General features: G+C 35.4%; 2 protein-coding genes across 5 annotated transcripts; one reads left to right on the forward strand and one right to left on the reverse strand.

Moving 5' to 3' along the window:
• Positions 1 to 695: 695 nt before the first annotated feature.
• Positions 696 to 13,054, reverse strand: glsl (glutaminase like). 4 transcript variants are annotated; one of them, XM_084095313.1, is made up of 21 exons: positions 12,614 to 13,054; positions 10,587 to 10,687; positions 8,564 to 8,625; positions 7,293 to 7,386; positions 5,984 to 6,101; positions 5,821 to 5,887; positions 5,634 to 5,746; positions 5,403 to 5,532; positions 5,188 to 5,255; positions 4,183 to 4,346; positions 3,988 to 4,046; positions 3,875 to 3,919; positions 3,732 to 3,790; positions 3,577 to 3,643; positions 3,438 to 3,488; positions 3,190 to 3,366; positions 2,446 to 2,577; positions 1,850 to 1,942; positions 1,670 to 1,731; positions 1,356 to 1,496; positions 696 to 1,259 (listed from the first exon to the last, which is right to left on the reverse strand). In XM_084095313.1, the coding sequence occupies exons 1-21, from the start codon at positions 12,658 to 12,660 to the stop codon at positions 1,160 to 1,162; spliced, it is 1,950 nt and encodes a 649-aa protein (XP_083951439.1). In that variant the 5' UTR covers positions 12,661 to 13,054; the 3' UTR covers positions 696 to 1,159. The 4 variants fall into 4 exon arrangements, with proteins under 4 accessions (XP_083951439.1, XP_083951438.1, XP_083951440.1 ...); XM_084095312.1 differs by having other exon boundaries at positions 10,587 to 10,705; positions 12,614 to 12,823; XM_084095314.1 differs by having other exon boundaries at positions 10,587 to 10,680; positions 12,614 to 12,747.
• A 562-nt stretch (positions 13,055 to 13,616) lies between these two features.
• Positions 13,617 to 15,065, forward strand: cUnh15orf40 (chromosome Un C15orf40 homolog). Its single transcript, XM_084095381.1, has 4 exons — positions 13,617 to 13,892; positions 14,097 to 14,214; positions 14,306 to 14,433; positions 14,517 to 15,065. The coding sequence occupies exons 1-4, from the start codon at positions 13,752 to 13,754 to the stop codon at positions 14,607 to 14,609; spliced, it is 480 nt and encodes a 159-aa protein (XP_083951507.1). The 5' UTR covers positions 13,617 to 13,751; the 3' UTR covers positions 14,610 to 15,065.
• The last annotated feature ends 7,832 nt before the right edge of the window (positions 15,066 to 22,897 follow it).

A 22,897-nucleotide genomic window follows, 5' to 3' on the forward strand; every position in this document is an offset into this window, starting at 1 on the left:
GACTGTTGTTTTGAAGATGTAGGGCAGTGTTAGCCTACATAAGGACTTATATTCTAAAAGTTTCCATAAATAACTAGCCTATAGGGAAGAGTTTTCACACTCTTTACTCCAGTAATTTTTTCTCAAGATGGGGTTTGTTCAAAGGCAATTTCTGTATAGCCTTTAATTGACTACAAAATAGTTATTGGATATTAATGGGCATGTGGTCATAAAACAACATAGTGTAGCCTTAACAGTAATTACAAAAACAGTTTGGGTAGAAAATAATGGTAACACTTTATAATAAGGTTTCATTTGTTAACATTAGTTAATGTATTAACTAACATTAAATAACCATGATCAATACATTTGTTTCTGTATTTGTTAATCTCTGTTAACGTTAGTTAATAAAAAATACAACTGTTCGTTGTTTGTTCATGTTAGTTCACAGTGCATTAACTAATGTTAACAAATACAACTTTTGATTTTAATAATGTATAAGTAAATGTTGACATTAACAAAGAGTAATAAATGCTGCAAAAGTAGTTAATTATTAGTCTGTTAACTAATGTAGTTAACTAATGAAACCTTATTGTAAAGTGTTACCAAAATAATTATTAAATTGTATAGATTTATAAAATACACTACTATTCAAAAAATGTTTGAACTGATGCACTACCATTTGAAAGCAAAATAAAAAGAAAAGGGAAAATAAATACAGTAAATGCATACTTTTATTCAGCAAGGATGCATTATATCGACCAAACAAACGCAAACAACTATTTTCAACATTGATAAAACAAGTGACAGCTTGCCCCAACCATTAGGAAACCATTTAGGAACAAACCCTTAACACAGTTAAACTGTGTTCAATTGTTTATCCAACAGTTACAGAAAAAATATGGTGACACTGGAATTTGTGCAGATGTAATGTTTGAGTGTTGAATCAGTAAACGCATGCTGCTGCAGAATTTATTGGGAAAACAAGGTTTCAGTCTCTTTCAATAATTCCTTATAAGCAGTGAGAGTTTATCTGGGACTGTTGCCAGCAAAATACAGACTTTTCCATCCAAGCCTTTGCTGCTCTTTATAACCTCCTCTTCATTCTAAATATAATCTGTATCTACATTTGCATCTCGAATGTAAATATCAATTCTAAATGAATGCACCCAATGAGTTATTAGTATTTAATCTCTTCATAATCTGTGTATTTCTTCAGACACTGGATGGCAGGGTCTTGATTGCATCTCATGGCCTCCTGTAATGCGTTGTTACCCCACCTGTGATCATCGACAAAGCATAGATTAGTCCTGTTGGCTGGTAAATGCTGTGACGTGTGATAATAGTCATATCCTGCACGACTTTCACAAAGTTACCTGTCCTTGAGTGTGCAGTTTGCACCTGCGTTCTCCACCAGGAACTTGATGACATCCAGACGGCCCTCAGAAGCTGCGACATGCAGCGCTGACCGGCCATCATAATCCACAGCATTCACATCTGCTCCTGACAGAAGGTACCTATGAAAGATGAATCAACTCTTGGTTTCAGTATAGTTCACCATTAACAAACTTAATTCAAATATCAATTTTAGCTATAGTAACATTTGTGTGTGTGTGTGTGTGTGTGTGCACTATCTGACAGGTTTTGTGAGATCCCCCTGCAACTCCATATCATATCTTGGTGATCCTACCTTCGCAGAGACACCATGTCCCCTCTGTAAGCAGCTAAGAGTACATTCATGATTTGGTATCCCTGTATTTCAAGAAAGCAATATATTTATTTACCACCATATCCCCCAACAGTGTCAATAATTTACATAAATGATTGAAATCAAATGCTGTAAGCTAAAAATAAAAACAATTAACCAGACCTCTGACTCAACCTTCCACTGTCTGTAACACAGCACCTGTCTGAGGGGAGTCCTGATGTCAAAACTGTGCAGCTGGAAGGTTGAAACCAGCTCCTTTGACAAAACAGACAATAAATAGTTGCCATTTTCTCAAGACCAGACCCTTTTTTCAATAGACAATAGGCTTAGTTTGTCAGAGGGCTAGTCAGAGGCTATGGTATTAGGGGGAGAGGCATTATTATACAACAGAGAATACATTTATAGTGCAGGATGAGTCATCAAAATCTTTGGTCTGAGAAAAACAAAATTGTGAATTCATATATCTGCTTAAAGTTAATTTCATTAGAATTTAGGAGTACACTAGTATTTAGATAAACATAAAAGCAAACAAACATAGACTAAATGCCACAAAACTCTAAAAAGGGTCTAATTTTATATTAATACAGTAGTGGTAATATAACTTCTTAATGCCTTAATGGCAAGAATAAAAAACTAAAAAAAGCAAAAACAAAACAACAGGAAATATTAAACAAGATGTTTTACATTCACATAAATTCTCAAACCTTTTCAGGTAAAAATCTCACTAAACAAGCTTACTACATAAAAATGTACCTTACCTCGCAGAAATGGACACCCCTCCAGGAATTTCCATTGCAGTCCAGCCCAGGTGACCAGCACATGAGTCCCAGAACTCCAGGAACCACGATCAGCACAATGCCAGACTGACTGGACTTGGCAGGCACAGACGTCTGTATTGCAGGATGATATTGAATGCAAATAATATTATTTCGCTTAGCTTCAGAAGGTCTTTATTAACCCCCTGGAGCCGTATGGATTACTTTTAAGATGGGTAGATGCGCTTTTTTTGGGCTTCAGAAAAATGGTACCATTCACTGCCATCATAAAGCTCGGAAGAGCCAGGATATTATTTAATACAACTCCGATTGTGTTTGGCATAAAGACGAAAGTCATATACACCTAGGATGGCTTGAGGGTGAATTTTGTGAGAACTAACCCTTAAAGTAACAATATAAAGCAATTTGGATTGTCTCCATTAGAGGGCAGTAGGGGAATACATAATTCTTACAGACATTGTTTACTTCATGGACACCTCCACTGATGTTCATTACTGACCATTGTTACCATTATTGCTAATTAATGTGGCAGGGTTGGGGCCATTTTAATTAGTTAATTAGTTTAATTAGATGAAAGTGTAAGCAAATTTAATTACTTGAACTAGTCTCTTAGAAATGTGGGAGTAAATTTAAACTGAAGTTGGGTGGAAATGAAACTGAGCTGATGCAAAGCCTGCAATATATCACACAAATATGACTCATATATCAGCTTAGTCACAAACTCACCCTGAAATGAAATGTTCTGGAATAATCGTTCATTCCAGCCACCTGCATCATGGAAAGTGCACTGCGGACGGCGTGGGGGGACATCACTTGGTCACCTGACAGAGGGCACAGTCCTCCATTAGCTAGGGTTGCGGCCAATGCCGCGCCGGACTCGCAGGTGACTTCTGTCGATAAACACTAAGATATATGCAAAATTAAAATGTAATCATGTAGTCTTCCTTTTCAAGAATATATGTCAATCTGAATACCTGTAACAGTAAATCCAGTGTAGAATTAATCCCCACACCTTCCGGAAAGCACTGGAATGCATGATTTAGTTGTTAAAAACAGATGAGTTTTGCGATGTAGAAACAAAATTGATCGTACGAGGAATTATCCAGTACTTACTTTCTTCTCTTGCAAGTAAAATGAAAGAGCGTGGGGACGGATGATGTCTTTTCGCAAGGTTTGATAACTGCAATGGCAATGCTGACAGTTGAAATTAACACCAACAAATAAACAGAAAACAGCACAGGAAAAAAATCAATTTCTCTTAGAATTACCTGGTGCAGTTTAGGTTTGCATGCTCTTTGTTGCACAGTCTTCTGATGATATTCAAAACCTGCGTGAGAATGGTTTGCTTGAAAGATTGCTTTATGCCTTTTTTTTATTACATGTAGCTGGCTGATGTAAAGGTTAAGCTTACAGACTCGTACTTTTCTTCTTCATCAGTGACTTGTCTGGTTGCCAGCTGTTTCAGGACAAAAACAGTCAATAAAAGTACGTTTTTGTACTTTTATAAGCAAGCAATGTTGTTACCTGTAATAAAGAAGTGCAGATAATGGCTCCTGTCTCAACCAGCGGACTATGAGGAACACCTGTAAACAAGTTTACTGCAATGAAGCCTATAATGAAGCCTAAAAATCTTTGAACTTAACATCAAACTGTTCTCGAATCCAGAACTGGACATAAATCAAGGTCATGGAATATGTGGAATGAACTGAGTGAACTTACCTTGCTTGGTCAGGGTAAATGGAGACTCATATTTGGAATATTCCTCCATTCCAACAAATCTGTGCACGTGGTCGGATCCTTGCTGGTCCACCGCGAGGCCGTATATGAGAGGCCAGGATATCTCTCCCAGAATGCAAGGTTCAGCCCAGTCTCCTAAGGAAAGTCTAGAGTCCAAAAACAACAGCATCTCATTTATACTTCAACGGGCAAACTGAACTCATAACATTAAATTTGAGTTTTAAAAAAAGATTTATAGTTGAAATTGTATATATTTGTTTATATAATATATATGTCAATATAATATAATGAACTATAGCTGAACCTTCAATTATATATATATATATATTCAATATTGTTCAGAAGTTTTTTATGCTCACCAAAGATGTGTTTATTTGATAAAAAAAATTAATATTGCACAATATTATTACAATTTAAAATAACTGTTGTCTATTTTCTTATATTTTAAGATGTAATTTATTCCTGTGATACAAAGCTGAATTTTCAGCAGCATTACTCCAGTCTTCAGTGTCACATGACCCTTCAGAAATCAGTCTAATATGCTGATTTTGGTGCTCAAGAAACATTTCTTATTATAATCAATGTTGAAAACAGTTGTGCTGCTTAATATTAATATAAAACTGTGATATTTTGGGGGGAGTATATATGTGTGTAACATGTATGGTCTGTTTTGGTTTAGTTTCATTGTGTTGGATCTGTTTTCCCTGTTCTGGTTTGCCTGTGTTCCCTTGGTTTCCTTGGTTGTTAATTAGTTCTACGTAACGCACCTGTTTCTGTTCAGTTGATTACTCTCCCTTCTATTTAAGCCCTGTGTTTCCTTCATTTCTTTATCCACTATCGTCAATGTTAATGTGATTCTCCTAGGTGTGGAATTTACTATTAAAGACTCCTTTTGTTATCCTTCTCGATTGTGCGCTTACTACAGCCTACACAGCTCCTAACAATTATATATATTCAAATCATTTGAATTGGACTTTTGTGTGATACCTCTGCCCATCCACAGTACAAATTGAAATGCCCCATTTTGTGCTGCTCTCTCTTACGTCTTCTTTCTCCTGTTCATAAATACACAGGATATGAGTCACGTTGTGATATTTTCATGAAAACATCCATTAGAAAATAACCTGTGCACTTTAAGTCTTCTTTGCACACCAGACTGTTATACAAAAAGAAAAACAACAGCGGAAACGGATTTGACGCACCTTCACAGGGGACAGTTGTTTGCATTTAATAAACAGCTTTTGTGTTTCCTCTGCAAAGGTAGAGAAATCTGGAATGACAAATCTTCCCTGCAATGCCTTCAGGATGAAAGACACAAAGCCTGTCACGCACCTGCAAGGTGTTCAGAAATACGGCATATTAGCAGCACAAAAGATTAGGGGTGTTTAAAACGTTCTTTGACATGATTTGACTATTGGTCTATTCTGTCTGGCCTGTGAAAAGTGTTCCTGTCAACAGTTCCATCAGCTTCCTGTAGTTTCCGCATCAGGCTATAGCAGTCTTTAATCCGCGGGTCTGTTCGGATGATTCCTGAGCTCCACAGGGCCTGTCAACGTACAGACAGATATGACATCCTGCACTTTTGAACATTACCCAATATTAATGTTGCTTCTCAATTACCTCAAAAAACTGATTGCAGTTTACTCTTCCCCCAGAGGCGAAACTATCAAAGAGCACATCAGCAGCCCTTTTGGAAAACAATGTGTTGTGTATAGTCAGTCAATATACATATTGTATGGCTAGTAGCTTGTGAAGCATGTTAAGCGAATGCTTTGAGACTCACATTTTTTTCTTAAAATGACCTTGATGGGTCTCTGGTCGGCCCAAGTGTTGCCATGCTTGGCTAGCTTGAAGTTTGTCCTGCCGTTTTGTGCCCCCGTTGCTCATAAAAGATGGCATGCCTAGGGAAAAGAATGGGAATTTTATTAGAGCGGAAAAATGAATCCAGACAGTCCTTGCTAGGCAACTATCTGTACATATACCGTTCAAAAGTGTGTTTTTTTTTTTTTAAATCTTATGCTCACCAAGGCTGCATTTATTTGATCATATATACAGTAATATTGTGAAATATTATTATAATTTTAAATTACCATTCTCCGTTAGAATATAATTTAAAATGTAAATTTATTCCAGTGATGAAAACCTGATTTTTTTTAAATCATAATTACTCTTCAGTCTTCAGTGTCACACGATCCTTCAGAAATCATTCTAATATGCTGATTTCATGCTCAAAAAACATTTCTTATTATTATCAATGTTGAAAACAGTTGTGCTGCTTAATTTTTTTTTGTTTGTTTAAAACCAGGATGCATTTTTCTTTCAGGATTATTTGAGGAATAGAAGGTCAAAATAACCTGTAAATTTCTTTACTGTTCCTTGATGTATTCATTCTTAAAGTATTAAAAACCCCACTTTTGAATGGTAGTGTACATCAAATATTACGTAAAGAAAATAAAAAAATTATGGCTTAAATTATATTATATATTATTACGTAATATAATACATTTTTATATTTATATAACATTTATATAAGCAATTATGCTTTGGTAATATGTCATATGTCATTTAAAAGACATTAGGATATTTGCATGATTAAGACTAAATGTGTGTAAGCCAGCTACTGTGCAGTGGGAAGGCAGCAATTAAATATGTATGGCAGATGAAATCAGTCACAATTTATAATGCAAATAGATGTATAAATGAAGACCAATCACAATTCAGCATGCAAATATAACAATGGCACCATTGTTTTAGAATACCACGTTATTTAAAAGTCAATAAAAAGTCATTGAGAGATTTTCAAACTTTAACCTTCCATTTTTTTAAATAATAATACGTCCGAGTCCATACGTCAAGCAGTGCATGCCCAATTAATTGCAGATATTTAGTACTTAAGGTTAGAAGTGTAGAACAAACACTAACCAGAATGTTTGAGAAATTTGAATACACTGCTGCTTCATGAGAGCTGTAATAATTACAACAAAAGGAAGCAAGTGTACAAAGGTACATAAAAGCAAAAGGGAATTAACAGTAGGCAAGACATGTGTGCCACTGGAGATAAGAGCACATATTGTTTCATTTTGCTTTTTCACCTTTAGAGCCTGGAGAGACATAATTGATTGGCCTCTGGGATGGAAAGGTATTTCTTGGCACAGATTGTGGAATGTTCCCTGCGGATTTTGTTTCCTAGTAACATAAAAAATAAAATAAAAAAACATGAATTGAGAGCTTGGCTGCATAGGAAAAATGTACTATATATAGGCTTTTATATTAGCATCAGGCAAACAGTCTGCATTTGTGTGCATTATTTTTTCTTGAGCTAGAAGTAGCTTTTATAGTGGCCTAGATGTAATGATGAATTAGCTTATCTAAGTGTTTTACACCTTTTGAAGCCTGATGGAATACATGCAACATAATGCTGGTGCCAGACGTGTCTTTGAAGTCTAACTAATTGCAGGTGTTTAGGTTTGCGGGGAAACATATTGAGACATATTACTCTCTCATGTCAGCATGCTAGCTAACACATTTTAGCCTCAAGCTGTAACAACGTCTACAGGGCAGGGATTTTATTACAGGTGAGGTACATGCTAACTTTTTGCCTTTGTACAGACATGCTACTCGAAGAAGCAGAAATATGGCTAACAGTGAGGCACTTACAATGGAAGTGAATGAGGCCATTTTGTAAACATTAAAATGCTCACCGTTTCAGTATTAAAGCCGCACGATGTAAACAAAACCCTTGTGAAAAAGAAGTGCACTTATGAAAGTGCACTTGTAGTGTAGGCAATTTAAGTATACTTAAAGAGAGCCCACTTTCAAAAACTGCACTTTGTAATAATGTCAAATTAAAAGTTTTACTTTAAAGAACCTTTTGTTGTGCTTTAAAGCAGTACACTTATTTTGAATGGCTGACTAACATACTAAAGCACATGTAAAATACTTGATTATAATTTGAACTGTAGTGTTTTCTAGTGTTAAATTTTTTTAAATGTTCTAAATTACAAAATCATTACAAATGTGTAATAACAAATATATTTATGTGACATACAGATAACAGATGTAAGATGTAAGTACCTCACCACCTTTTTTTTAAGAAAAAGGGAAAAAGAGTCAAAATAAATTTTTTGTAATAATCAACATTATACCATTTGAGCTTAACTTTGAACCTGGAATCTCTTTTGCAAACGTCAGCTGAATGAGTCTCATTTTAGAAAGCTGTAAAACAGCACATTAGCACAGGTGTATTGAAATGTCCCTGGCCTAAGTCTTTTTAATAATGCTGGTCATAGTTTCCGCCTCCAGGTTTGTTTTACAGTTTATGTGTGGGTGTGGTTATGAGAGCAATACAGGTCTCAGCACGTACCTTTGTAAACTTCACAGGGTCTGCGTTCCTGTTTGTGAGGGCATCTGTCATCTCTCCATTCTCTGAATGAGTGGGGGGTAAAAGAATAAGAACCCAGGATGAGAAAAATCCTCCTTTGCTGAATCTTGAGAGAGGTTTAAAGATTAAGATTAGTGCTTATTTGTGAGTGCGAGATTTAAAACGGATTTTCAGAGTTGAAAACCACTAAGCATTGCCTCAGCAAAGAATGTATATGAGGCTATTTTAGAATCTAGGACACCAGGTTTCTTGCGAGTTTAAGACATTGTTTGTGTTGTGTTGTCCTCTCAGTCCAAAACCTCAGCAAATCCCACACAATAACTCTCTTTGAAAGCTAAAACATATGAAACCATGGTGCTGTGGATAGGGGACAGATCTATTTTTACTCTCAATCTTCCATCCAAAAGAACAATAAATCATAAAGGGATAGTTAACTCAAAAATGAAAAAAAAATTTCCTTTATGCTGTTCCAAACCTGTATGACTTTCTTTCTTGTGCAAGAAAGAAAAAAATATATTTATCAATTAAATAAAAGTCAATGGGATACAGTGTTGTTTTGGACCCCATTCACTTTCACTGTATCGACAAATACAGTTAAAACATTGTTCAAAATGTCTTCTTTTGTGTTACACAGAAGAAAGACAGTCACAACAGTGATTTCCATTTTGTGTGTGTGTGTGTGTGTGTGTGTGTGTGTGTGTGTGTGTGTGTGTGTGTGTGTGTGTGTGTGTGTGTGTGTGTGTGTGTGTGTGTGTGTGTGTGTGTGTGTGTGTGTGTGTGTGTGTGTGTGAACTACGCCTTTAATAAACATACAAACGTACAGGATGGCCACAGAAATTTTAATAAATGATGTAAAAGCTATTTGCAACAACAGCATTGTGAGGGCTCTTACAGCCATCCTCACCTCAGGAAGTTGATTTTGTGCCCAGCTAGGGTGGTACATGCCAGACGAAGTTATGCAGACAGTGCTTCCACCCCTTAGGGTGAAACTAGAAAGTAACTCAACTGTGTTTCTTTTAAAGGAAACCCACATAACATAAATATGGTTTACAAAACAATGTGAATGTGCTCCATAATAGTCTAAGGAGTTTTACTCATTGCCACAAGCCTTTGCTACATGATTTTCTGTAAGGAAACAATATGTATTGTGAAAATTAATATAAAAACTCAACTGTTTGTAAAATGGCTGTATTAATTGCTTGTGTGATTTAAGTAAAGAACAAGCTAAGTTTGAGTGCACTTATAAAATCAGTTCATTCATTATAAGTCATTAGCTTTCCGAGGACAACTGTGACTAAAATAAAAATAAAAAAAGCTGCTTGACCAAATTGAAGCACCTCTTGATGGAAATAACATCACAACCTTTATTTCCATTAAGAGGTGTATCCATTTTTGGGCAAGTTCTTGTATTGACAGTCAAGCACTCTGTAAAGTCTCCTCCAGCACATCCCAAAGACTTTCAATGAATTTAAGGTCATGTGTGAAAATGATTCTTCATGCTTCCTCCCAACCATTCTTTCACAATTTGAGCCTGATGAATCTTGACATTGTCATCCTGGAATATGGCTTCTTACATGGTTACACACCACATAGAAGAACTATTGCCAAACATATAACATGTTAGAAATCCAAATCCAAATTTTTTTTTTCAGTGTCTGCCACATCACTTTCCCCCAGAACACACCCACTGCCTTTGCACATTTTTATGGCCCAGATGTTGACCACAAGCCTGGTTAAATGAAAACATCTGCAGAACTGTCCCATTCATTTGGCCTAGTTTCAGAAGCTCTCTCACACTGATCTTGGAGTTTTCCTGCTAATGTGAGATCAGTGTCGCAGAGCGGTAATACTTGGGATTTGGCAGTGACTCATGATCCATGATCAAAATAAATATAAACTCTTTCCCAGAGCTGAAGTGACACCCACACCCCGGGTCACTGTCAATGGAAATCACCAAGTTCACAGCATCTAAATGACATACTGTTACAGTAATTTGTTTTTGTACCTCTTGTCTCGTCCTCCTTATTTGGCTCCAGCAGTTTGTTGCCATCCAGGCCTCCGTAGCGCTTTCTCCATTTACGTCTGAGAGACGGTGTTCTCTGAAAACTTGAAAAACTTTTTGTACTACAACGGGGAAAATAAGTATTGAACACGTCATCATTTTTCTCAGTAAATATATTTCCAAAGGTGCTATTGACATGAAATTTTCACCAGATGTTGGTAACAACCCAAGTAAGCCATACATACAAAGAAACAAACAAAAATAAGTTCAGAAATTAAGCTATGTGTAATAATGTGAAATGACACAGGGAAAAAGTATTGAACACATGAAGAAAGGGAGGCGCAAAAAGGCATGGAAAGCCAAGACAACTGCTGAAAACTTACAGTAATTAAAAAGCAATCCAGCCCACTGTCAGTGGAAATTAATAACAGCTGGTTCAGTCCCAACGGATGGTCTACAAAAAGGTCTCATTGCCAAGGTGTCACACAAGACACATCTCATGATGGGTAAAAGCAAAGAACTGTCTCAAGATCTTCGCAACCTAATTGTTGCAAAACATAATGATGGCATTGGTTATAGGCGCCATTCTAAGCTTCTGAACGGTCCAGTGAGCACTTTTGGGGCCATAATACGGAAGTGGAAAGACAATAATTTCACCATAAATTTGCCTCGGCCAGTGCTCCTCGCAAGATTTCTGATAGAGGAGTGAAAAGAATAATCAGTTGTCCAAGAGCCAAGGATCACTTGTGGAGAGCTTCAAAAAGACCTGCAGATAGCAGATACTGTTGTCTCAAAGAAAACAGTAAGTAATGCACTCCACCGCCATGGCCTGTATGCACGCTCACCACGCAAGACTCCATTACTGAAAAAAAAGCATGTTGAAGCTCGTTTAAAGTTTGCTGCACAACATTTGGAAAAGCCAGTGAAATACTGGGAGAATATAGTGTGGTCACATGAGAGAAAAATTTAACTGTTTGGATGCCATAATACACACCATATTTGGAGAAGAAATGGCAGTGCACATTACCCTAAAAACACCATACAACTTGGTGTTGGCTCTTGGACATCTCTTCTGATTATTCGTTTCACTCCTCTATCAGAAATCTTGCGAGGAGCACTGGTCGAGGCAAATTTATAGTGAAATTATTGTCTTTCCACTTCCGTATTATGGCCCCAAAAGTGCTCACTGGACCATTCAGAAGCTTAGAATGGCGCCTATAACCAATGCCATCATTATGTTTTGCAACAATTAGGTTGCGAAGATCTTGAGACAGCTCTTTGTTTTTACCCATCATGAGATGTGTCTTGTGTGACACCTTGGCAATGAGACCTTTTTGTAGGCCATCATTTGGGACTGAACCAGCTGTTATTAATTTCCACTGACAGGGGGCTGGATTACTTTTTAATTACTGTAAGTTTTCAGCAGTTGTCATGGCTTTCCATGCCTTTTTGCGCCTCCCTTTCTTCATGTGTTCAATACTTTTTCCCTGTGTCATTTCACATTATTACACATAACTTAATTTTGTTTGTTTCTTTGTATGTATGGCTTACTTGGGTTGTTACCAACATCTGGTGAAAATTTCATGTCAATAGCACCTTTGGAAATATATTTACTGATAAAAATGATGACGTGTTCAATACTTATTTTCCCCGCTGTATGTGCTCACATGGGTTTCTATAAGCATTTGTCTCATTTTGAGTATGGATTAAAAAAAAGCAAGTTTGCCTTTGGGCACAGTAAACATCAGTAAACTACATTCATATATAATTCCCACACAGGATTTTGTGAATATACACTGAAGACCTTGGGATCAAAGCAAGCGTGTCTGTGTTAAAGACAAGTCTAGTCACGAAGAGAAACATCTGACACAGTTATCAATTGTCAGCTCAACTCAAAGCTGTGCCTGAGTGCTTGATGAGAGAATATATTTTGTACTTTATTTTACTTGAATTAGTTAAAGCACTCAGGGCTAAACTGAATGGAAAATACTCAAACTTTTCGCATCTAAAACATTAAAAACAGTTCTTACCACAGATAGGGATTTTCCTCTGCTTCGTGGCTTAAGCTGTTCTCCATGTTGAAACTTCCCTTTGTGCTTTGGTAAAATCAACTAGAGTTGAGAAATCCAAATGGTGTGTTTTTCTAGCACCTGGAGACAAAGATGAGTCTCTTTGACAGCTGTGCATACAGTGACAAAGTGTTTGAGCCAGTCTCAGTGTGAACAGCCAGTTTTTAGCTGGATGAAAATAGGAGGAACTAAACTGCATCTTGGAGGAGGGATCTCTGGAAAGGAATACTTTGTAAATAATAGGAGAACAAAATAGACAAGAAACAAAAATACTACTAAACAACAACTACAGAATTATTATTATTAATAACAACAACAATAATAATCATCATCATTATTTTATTATTATTAAAATCAGCCCTACTAATAACCATCGTTATTTAATAATATGCATTATAATACATTTAATATATTATAAGAATTTCATTTTTATATTATTATATTATTATATTACATTAATAATGCTTATAAAATCAACACTACTACTTATACTAGTTCTTTATTTAATAATACTTTTATTATTGTTACTGATACAAATACTAAAATCACTACTACTAATATCAGTTATTTATTTAATTATACTCTTATATTAATTATTATAATATATGTAAATATATTTTATTTTATTTTTATTATTATTATCACTACTACATCATCTAACAATACAACAAAAACTACTACTAATATTAATTATTTATGTAATTATATTTGTATAAGAGTATAATATATAATAAATTATTTTGGTATGTATATATATATATATATATATATATATATACCAAAATAATGTTTTGTAATAATATATATATATATATATATATATATATATATATATATATATATATATATATATATATGTATATGTATATAATAAATATATATAATATAATATATAAACTGATATAATTTATGCCAGCAGATGAAATATCTGGTCAAACACTGCAGCAAAAAAACTGCACACTGTTCTGCGCATTTAGCGCGCATATTTGACGCTCTAAACGTATATGCATGTGTTGTTGACATGCGCGCGACCGGCAAACTGCTATCATCACAGAAACTCATGCTGGTCACTCTCACTAAAGATTATGTCTTTTAGCTCATGCATTCCCAAATTCTCGGTTTTGTTCGAATATCTTTTTTCCCACTCGTACACCCCTCAGCATCGTGCAGTCAGACGCGTTTGACGCGGAAACTCACACTTTACTCGCAATACAACACGATGCCTAAAAAGGACAAGACGGTAGGGCTCATTACATAGCCTACTACAATGGATTCTTCATGAATATTAATGTATTTGTAGTGATTGCAAGCCTTGCAAATGGCTCTTGGCCTTAATATGAGTCAAGTGTTGACTTTAATTTTGTCTTTACGTAGAACAATGATTTTCAGACTGTCAATTAAAGAGATTAATCTTGTAACAAGTTAAAACTGTATTCCCATTTAGAGCAAAAGTAACCCCAAACCACCAGAGACACCTCCAGGCCCGGTAACTAAAGTTAAAGACGGGACAATTGCAATAGCAATACATGCTAAACCCGGGGCCAAACAAAACGCAATCACTGGTAGAGTATCATTAATATATGAATAAAGAAATAGCGCTTATCTATGAGGAGTCCATGCACCACAACCGTTGTTTTTGTGTTTTTGTGGCAGATGTGTCCGAGGAAGCGGTGGGTGTCGCCATTGCGGCTCCTCCGACAGACGGAGAGGCCAACGCGGAACTGGTGCGATATTTATCCAAAGTCCTGGAGCTGAAGAAGAGTCAAGTGTCATTAGATAAGGTCAGCATAATATGTGAATGTTTCTGCCCAATATGCAGAATGATACATTATTAATCATTAATATGGTTTCAATTGCATCATAGGGCTCCAAATCCAGAGAAAAGGTTATCAAGGTGACTGCAGATATCAGCCAGGAGGAAATCCTGAAGAAACTGAGGACAGAGGCCAGTGGCTGATATACTGAAATAGTTTGTTTGCTTTAAAGGGATAGTTCACCCAAAAAATGAAAATTCTGTCATCATTTACTCACCCTCATGTTGTTCCAAAACTGTATGAATTTCTTTCTTCTGCTGAACACAAAAGATATTCTGAAGAATGTCAGATTGTCAGTGACCAAACAGTTGATGGGCCCCATTGACTTCCATATTATGGGAAAAATACTATGGAAGTAAATGGCTCATCAACTGTTTGATTACCCATATTCTTCTAAATATCATCTTTAAATGATGACAGAATACATTTTTTTAGGTGAGCTATCCCTTTAAACCACCAAAAATTTCAGGATATCCTTTTTCCAAGAAAGAAAGAAAAAACAGTCACATTTTCTATGTCACAGTTTGCTTTTTAAAACCGTGCAATATTATATTTAGCCTAGGTTTTTGTTAAATAAAATGTAATCTTATTTTTGTGTATTTACCATTGTTAATTATTTTGTGTGTAATAAGGATGCTACGCTGGGAATGTTGAATGCAGTGAAAACATGTTTGTAAGGATGGGGAAATTATGTTCTTATTTTTTATTATAGTATTTACATAACAAAAAGCTCAGCAATAAGAATTTTTGGTAACACTTTACAATAGGGTTCATTAGTTAACTACCTTAGTTAGCATGAACTAAGAATGAACAATACTTTTACAGCATGTATTCATCTTAGTTAATATTAATTTCAACATTTAATACATTATTAAAATCAAAGGTTGTATTTGTTAACATTAGTTAATTCACTGTGAACTAATGTTAACAAAGATTAACTAATACAGTAACAAATGTATTGATCATTGTCAGTTCATGCTAGTTAATGCATTACTAATGTTAACTAATGAACCTTATTCTAAAGTGTTACCAAATTCTTTTACTAGCTCAAGCTTTAGCTACTTGCCCTGCCAACATCACCCTTGCACAAACAAAAAGGATACATTTTATTTTACAACATATTTTATGTCACAAAGGATATTTTTCCATTTAATATTTAAAAGAGGTACAGTCCATAAGAAATTCATAGAGGTTTTGCACATTGCAGTGGATATTTCTTTAATGGCGTAAAAGTTCAGGACAATTATCCAGCTCCTGCCTTTTTTTAGAGACCACGGCTGCGCCTGAAGCCCTCCACCAGTGACAAATGTGTTCATTAAGAAGAAACCTAATGAGTATAGTTATCAGACATTCGCTAAGAACCCATCAATGAATATTAAAGATTCTTAAGAGTCTTATTTCTGCATTTTTTAATTCAGTTTAAATCCTATGTGGTATCATTTTGGACATCAAGAATGTGTCCTAGTCATTTTCAACAGCATATATCATACAAAAGCGTCACACACAGACATATCAGTGCAATTCAAACTCTTTCTGCATCTCATATCATCTGTGAGTTTCACGCATGCATGAAAAGCAAGCAAAGATTTTTGATGTAAGAGTAAAATTAGAAATGAGACACGTATATGGATTTGAAGTTCATTACAAAGTGAAGATGCAAACACTCTATTTTTCTTTTACTAAGTGACATTTGAGGCATCCCTCTATTAGAGGAGCCAGGAGGACTGAAACATGTTTACATTTAATCACGCAGCCGTAGTTCTGCTTCCTCCTACATTCATTATTCTTGCAATATAACCGCTCCATAAATGGAAATCTCTGGTTATTTGCCTGTTTCCCAGAGCTCGTTCTGTAATAAACCGATATTGCATAAGCCTTATGAAATGTAAACAAATTAATTTTCATCTATAAATGTTTTGACTTGTTCAATTAAAAATTTGTTTAATAATTACTCTCTTTAAAAAGTATTACATTACTTCTTACTAATTACTTTCTAAATCCCATATCAACCTTGTGCAGTTGAACAATATAAGAATAGACATGAAACTGCAATTTTAATTCTTTCAAATAAATAGTATAAAATTATAACAATTATTTTTGATGTGACCAGAGTATTTAAAGGGAGAGGGTTACATTAAAAACACATTTTTTTATCATTAGACATTCAAATTTGATGTTGAATCCTCTTGTTTTTCTATTTCTATTTTTCTAGTCTATACAGTAGCCTATTTAATGCAATTACATCAGAAGTAACTAATTAAATTACAGGAAAATGAAGAGTAATCCCTTACTTTAGATTTTCAAGAGAATTGTTACTAATGACTTAGTGATGAATTCACCACTTTTAGTGTTACAATTAGATAATGGTAATATTTATATTTTATATTCTTAATGTTTTAGTGATGTACCCTTAAGATCACACTTAAAATCCCATGTAAACCTGTAAAACATTGAACATATGTGACCCAGGACCACAAAACCAGTCTTATGGGTCAATTTTTTGAAATTGAGATTTATACATAATTGAAAGCTGAATAAATACATTTTCCATTGATGTATGGTTTGTTAGGATAGGACAATATTTGTCCGAGATACAACTATTTGAGAATCTGGAATCTGAGGGTGCAAAAATATCGAAATATTGAGAAAATCACCTTTAAAGTTGTCCATTTCTGTTGGCGATTTTGCTGTGTCCACTCACAAAAATATATATTTTTTATATATTTAAGGTAGGAAATTTACAAAATATCTTCATGAACATGATCTTTACTTAATATCCAAATAATTTTTGGCATAAAAGAAAAATCAATAATTTTGACCCATACAATGTATTGCCACAAATATACCCGTTCGACTTATGACTGGTTTTGTGATCCAGGGTCACATATAATTAATATGTACTGTATAATATTTGAAAAAATAAATATAGACTACATTTCACTTTTTAAAATGTAGTTTATATTTATAATTAAAACAGTTTTATTAAATTTAAAAATGCAAATAGAAACATATTGTCTAGTCATCTCAGACTTTTGGGCCCCACTGTATATTTATGTAATAGCATTCTAAAGGAAAGCACACATGTATCTTAAATTGCATTTTGATTTATGGAACGTTAAAATCAAGAGAATCCACAGGTTGTTTCGTTTTCGATCTTTCGATTTACTACAAGTGACTCAAGGATTTTTTCTTACTTGTACAACTTGGCTTGATTAAACCAATTTATGCTGTCATTAACACAGTCATGAAGACATATGTTGTTATTACGAGACTGCGAATGATTTATGCCCTGCGGATGGTGAAATCCTAGTAGTAATTGAGGAGAAAAGTCTCTTTCAGAGCTAAATGAAGAAGAGTGGGAGGGAGGACGCGCTGGCCCTTCGTCTACTGAAGTCATATTTCACGAAGCCGCTTTTCTGAAAGCCAGCCACACAATATGTCATGGTTTAAACACTGTTTAATGGGATGAGTATTTATTAAAGTCATTGTGTGACATGTGTTAATTGCAGGATTACTTCATTCAACTGCTGCCCTTTGCTATTAAATGTGAGTCACTGAAATAAAGAATTTATATGCAAGCTCTCATCCTTGACTTAAAACACGGCCCTCTGCTGGAAGTGCAGAAAATACATTCAAAAATAGCTAAACAAAATTTTGCTTGCAGCTACACTGTAGATTTACATATAAATCAAAGTCTCGGTGTTTACCATGAATATTAGTTTTATCTCTTCTGTTAGCAACATCATATTTCAGATCGGCCTATAGCAATGAAACCCCTCAAGCCCTTAAGACTTACACATTGATGTATTGAACTGAGACCATTGTACATCTATAAGATCAGTTTAATAATGAATGTTACATTTTTAATTACCCAAGAGGACCCACAACAAACAGATGTATACAGTGACAATACCACTTATTCTCAGCCTACATCCTTGTTTATGATGACGTTACTCAAATATGAAATGAATCCAAAAGGTTTCTGGAGTAAAAGCTATGATCTCCAAATCATTTTATTTAATGCACTTCAAATAAATGTTTACAAAGATAAGATATCAAGCAGAGACAGAAGAAACCATTCATTATTATTATTTCCATCCATCCATCTTCCAAAACATTTGTACTATAGGGTTGTGGGTTTATTTTATTTTATTTTTACCAAATCACTTGCCCTACTGTGGATTTATTTATTTATTTTTAATTTTCTGATATCACATATACATTTGAAAGGTTGGACTCCAAGATTTCTCCTTGTAACACCAAAGATTTGAATACTGTATAAGCATATTTAAAGCAAATATTTAAATATTGGAATCACTGAACAATTGCCAATTTAAATATATGTCAAAAAACTTAACTTAATTTCTAGAGATCTAGTATAAACATGCAAATATGTGGCAAAATAAATATGCTTATTTCATATATCAATCTTAATGAATGGTGTGATTCAGGTAAATGAGGTGTAAATACACAAAAGGAATGCATAAATGGTTTGAAGTTGGTTAAAAAACATTTAAGCGTTAATGCGCTTAAAGAAATATTAATACAAACCAATTGAACATGAAACTTTTGGGAATTCCTTGTCTTTTTGAGCAAAGTACAGGAAAATATTCTCAAATTTCAACCCCAATCAAGCAGTTTTCGTTGCCATTGTTGTTCTGTATTGGAGCAGATTACCCTCCCCACTATCAGCATTTTAATTGAGTATTGGGTTTTTTTCACACACCCACGTGTAAAACACTATAACAAGCAGCAGCTGTGCCCATGTGAACGTGTACATCCCGAGCACATGATGATATTCACTGGTGATATGGGAGTAGAGGATGAATCAAGAGGAGATAATGAGGCCCGGTCTCTCCCACACAGGAAAAGAGAGACCTCTACAGGGATTCATCTTCAAAGAATGGGTATGTGCTCTCGTTTTCAAACACACAAACTCATATCTTTGCATGGTTACTTGGGCCCTTGTAATTAAACACTTTCTTGCCTGGATACACACAACATTAAATTAAGCTTAAACTGAGAAAACAAACAGATTTTGAGCATGCGTTCCACTTCAAGAGTCAAGGGCTAATATTTTACATAACGAGACTTTGCGCCACGAAGTTTAATACTTACAATATCTGCAGTATTTTGTAAGCATCGCAGAGCTGATGATGTTACATGGCACCCATGACCAGCGCAGAAATCTCAGAGATCATTAAAAACGTGGCCTTTGAAGAGTTTCTCTATGATCTCCCTAAGTGTTATTTTTCGTTATTCTCCTCTTTAATCATGGCAATCCTCCAAACACAAATTCCTGCCAAAGTAAATGTACATCATTTAGTAATGTCTGACAAAGCAGCTTATGAGAAAAACTTCACTGAGGCTGCTCAAGTGATGCTTGCACCATTCTACTGACATGAAAAGTAACGCAAAACAAGATGACAAGTTAACTCCTAAGGCGCTGATAAAATCAAATTTGCTACCAGCCACTTGCATTGAGGCTGATCTGCCTGTCAGAATGAGGAATTGGCCAGATGTAGAAAACAGCTGTAAGTGACATGGCCTTTAAATTTAAGGGCCTGTAAGCACCAAGGGCTGTTCTGCCGCCCTGTCTCCTCAGGCCTGAGACATGAGAAACAGCTCTGCGATGGCCAGTAAATACACACAACTGCTGCTAGCTAGCAAGAGAATTCAAGAACCTTATGAGTGTTTCCTTGTGTCATTTGTCCTGTCTGTTAACTTATGCAATCTAGCAATGCAACTGACATTTGTGGTAACGAGTTTGGTTGTATAACACTTCAGATATACTACATATATATATAAAAAATATATATTTCTATAATTTAATTTAATATAAATATGTGATTTTTGATTCTTGACTATTTATGCAAGTCATCTATATGTAATGTATGGTACTAACTATAGTAGGTAACTCCAAGACTCAAGAAACCGGGCGCTGATCCTAATAATTTTTCCAACTTTCGCCCAATTTCCAATCTACCTTTTATTTCAAAAATCCTGGAAAAAGTTGTTGCATCTCAGGTTCGTTCTCACCCTTTTTTTTAAAATAACCTGTCTGAAAAATTTCAGTCTGGTTTTCGTCCATTGCATAGTACAGAGACTGCCATGGTAAAAGTTGTTAATGACCTGCTGATGGCAGCTGATTCTGGACTACTATACTTATCCTACTTGATCTGAGTGCGACCTTTGATGCTATTTCCCATTAAGTTCTTCTAGATCGACTATTCTCTATAGGCATCACTGGTGTCCCTCTCACCTGGTTTAGATCGTATCTCTTCAGATCATACTCTTCATCTGTTTCCACTGGTGTTCCTCAAGGCTCTGTTTTGGGCGCTCTTTTATTAATCATTTACTTACTACCTCTTGGTTACATTTTTAGGAAATACGGTATTTGCTTTCATTGCTATGCGGACGACACCCAGCTCTACTTGTCTTCTAAGTCCAGTTCTACTCTTCTTTCTTCTTCTCTTTTGAACTGTCAAGAGATTAAATACAGGTTTTCATGCAATTTTCTCGAGCTGAATACTGATAAAACGGAGGTTCTTCTTGTTGGCACTAAATCCAATTTGGAAAAAAACAACAGCTTTTCACTCTCCATTGATAATTCTACAATCTCCTCATCTACTCAGGTTAAGACTGAGTCTGGGTGTTGTCCTTGATAGTACATTGTCTTTTGAAAGACATGTGAACAATGTTATTCGGTCTGCATATTTCTATACTTCCGGAACATCAGCCATCTTCGTCCATTTCTCACACCCAATTCCACAGCCATTCTTGTACACGCTCTAGTCACTTCACGTATTGATTATTGCAACTCTCTCCTATTTGGGTTACCTCACAAACTTCTTCATAAACTTCAGTTGGTCCAGAACTCAACTGCCTGTATAATTACTAGAACCTCCTCCATTGCGCATCTCTCCTTTTCTCTATCATTTACACTGGCTTCCTGTTAAATATCGAGTGGCGTACAAGATCAAGAATCTTGCACCCTCATATCTTTTCGATTTGCTTCATAAGCATATTCTTAGATCTTCTTCATCTGTTTCCCTTGTTGTACCCTCTGTTCATTTATTCACCATAAGGTCCAGGGCGTTCAGCTGTGCTGCTCCTCCTCTTTGGAATTCTCTTTCACAATTTATAGCCAACGAGAAAGAAATTGTCTGACTGCTTTTAAATCCCATCTTAAAACTTATCTATTTAAATTACCTTTCTCTGATTAATATTAAATTCTGTAATATTAAACAGCTTTTGTTTTGTTGTATTGCTGCCTTTTTTATGACTGTACGGTGTCCTTGAGTGTTTTGAAAGGCACCTTTAAATAAAATGTATTATTATTATTACATTCACAGTTGTGTCATTGTCTGAAATAAGCCAAAAAAAATTTACCTTTAAAATCATCTGATGTTTTTTTTTCACTGACTGTTAGGAAGTGACATCCTAAGCATTTTGAGACAGGAAGTTTAAAGTCCAAGTTGGGAATTTCAATTAGAGGTTAATTTGATTCTTTCAGCAGGATGTAATTAGATGTTTAACACTATCAGGGTGTGCTTCACCTGATAAGTACCTTGTCTTGCTCATTTCTGAGGCCAGTTGTTTTGTGGTGTTGCCTAATGATCAATGGGCAAATCAATTGGCTGATTTTTTTTTTCTTCTCCCCCACAGGACTTAATTTTGACTGTCACATTGATAAACGAAACAGTGGAAGTGGAATGCCTGAAGTCTGTGTTTAAAACGGACACAATACTGGCCAATTTGTTCACATTCAGTGTAATAAACTGCAGCAGGTTTGTCAAATTGCAACAAAAGTATTAGGCTACCACTAGGATCATAAGTAGGAATTAGCTAGTTGTTTAGGATAGGAACAAGCAAAGCGACCAGTCATAAACCGAACAGTGCTTCCCTCATGAAATATTTACGCGCTATTTACAGTAACAGAAACGTTCACGCGCTTTATTTCCTTCCAGCGTTTGAGGGGGAAACCATTGAGGGAAAACGCGTAATTTTAAAGATGTCGTTTTTATAGTTTAACTAAAGTCTGTTCAGGATAAACTAGCCTACATTAAGGATTGTGCCCAACTGACACGTAATTAATCGGGTCGCGTGATAAGTTCGTGAAATCACTGATGATATCGCGAACATGCAAACACACTGATGTACTGTGAAACAGATATGGGTTAACTATTTTAAGTGTGAAAAACCAACGTGTAGACTTTAAGTGTATAATTCTAACCAACCAATCCCTCTAATTTGTGGGGTAGGCCTAGCAGGTAATGGTTTAATTTTATCTTGATGCGACACTCACCCGTATAGGTAGCCTATGGTGCAGGAAACCGTCCTCGATCAGGATATGACTTACTTGGCTAAATCACGTTGTGCGTCACCTTTAACCTGTTGAACATAGCTCATTTATCGTTTATAAACTGTA

The sequence above is a fragment of the Abramis brama genome (genome assembly GCF_963993115.1).
Source record: "Abramis brama genome assembly, chromosome: 20".
Taxonomy (NCBI): Eukaryota; Metazoa; Chordata; class Actinopteri; order Cypriniformes; family Leuciscidae; genus Abramis; species Abramis brama.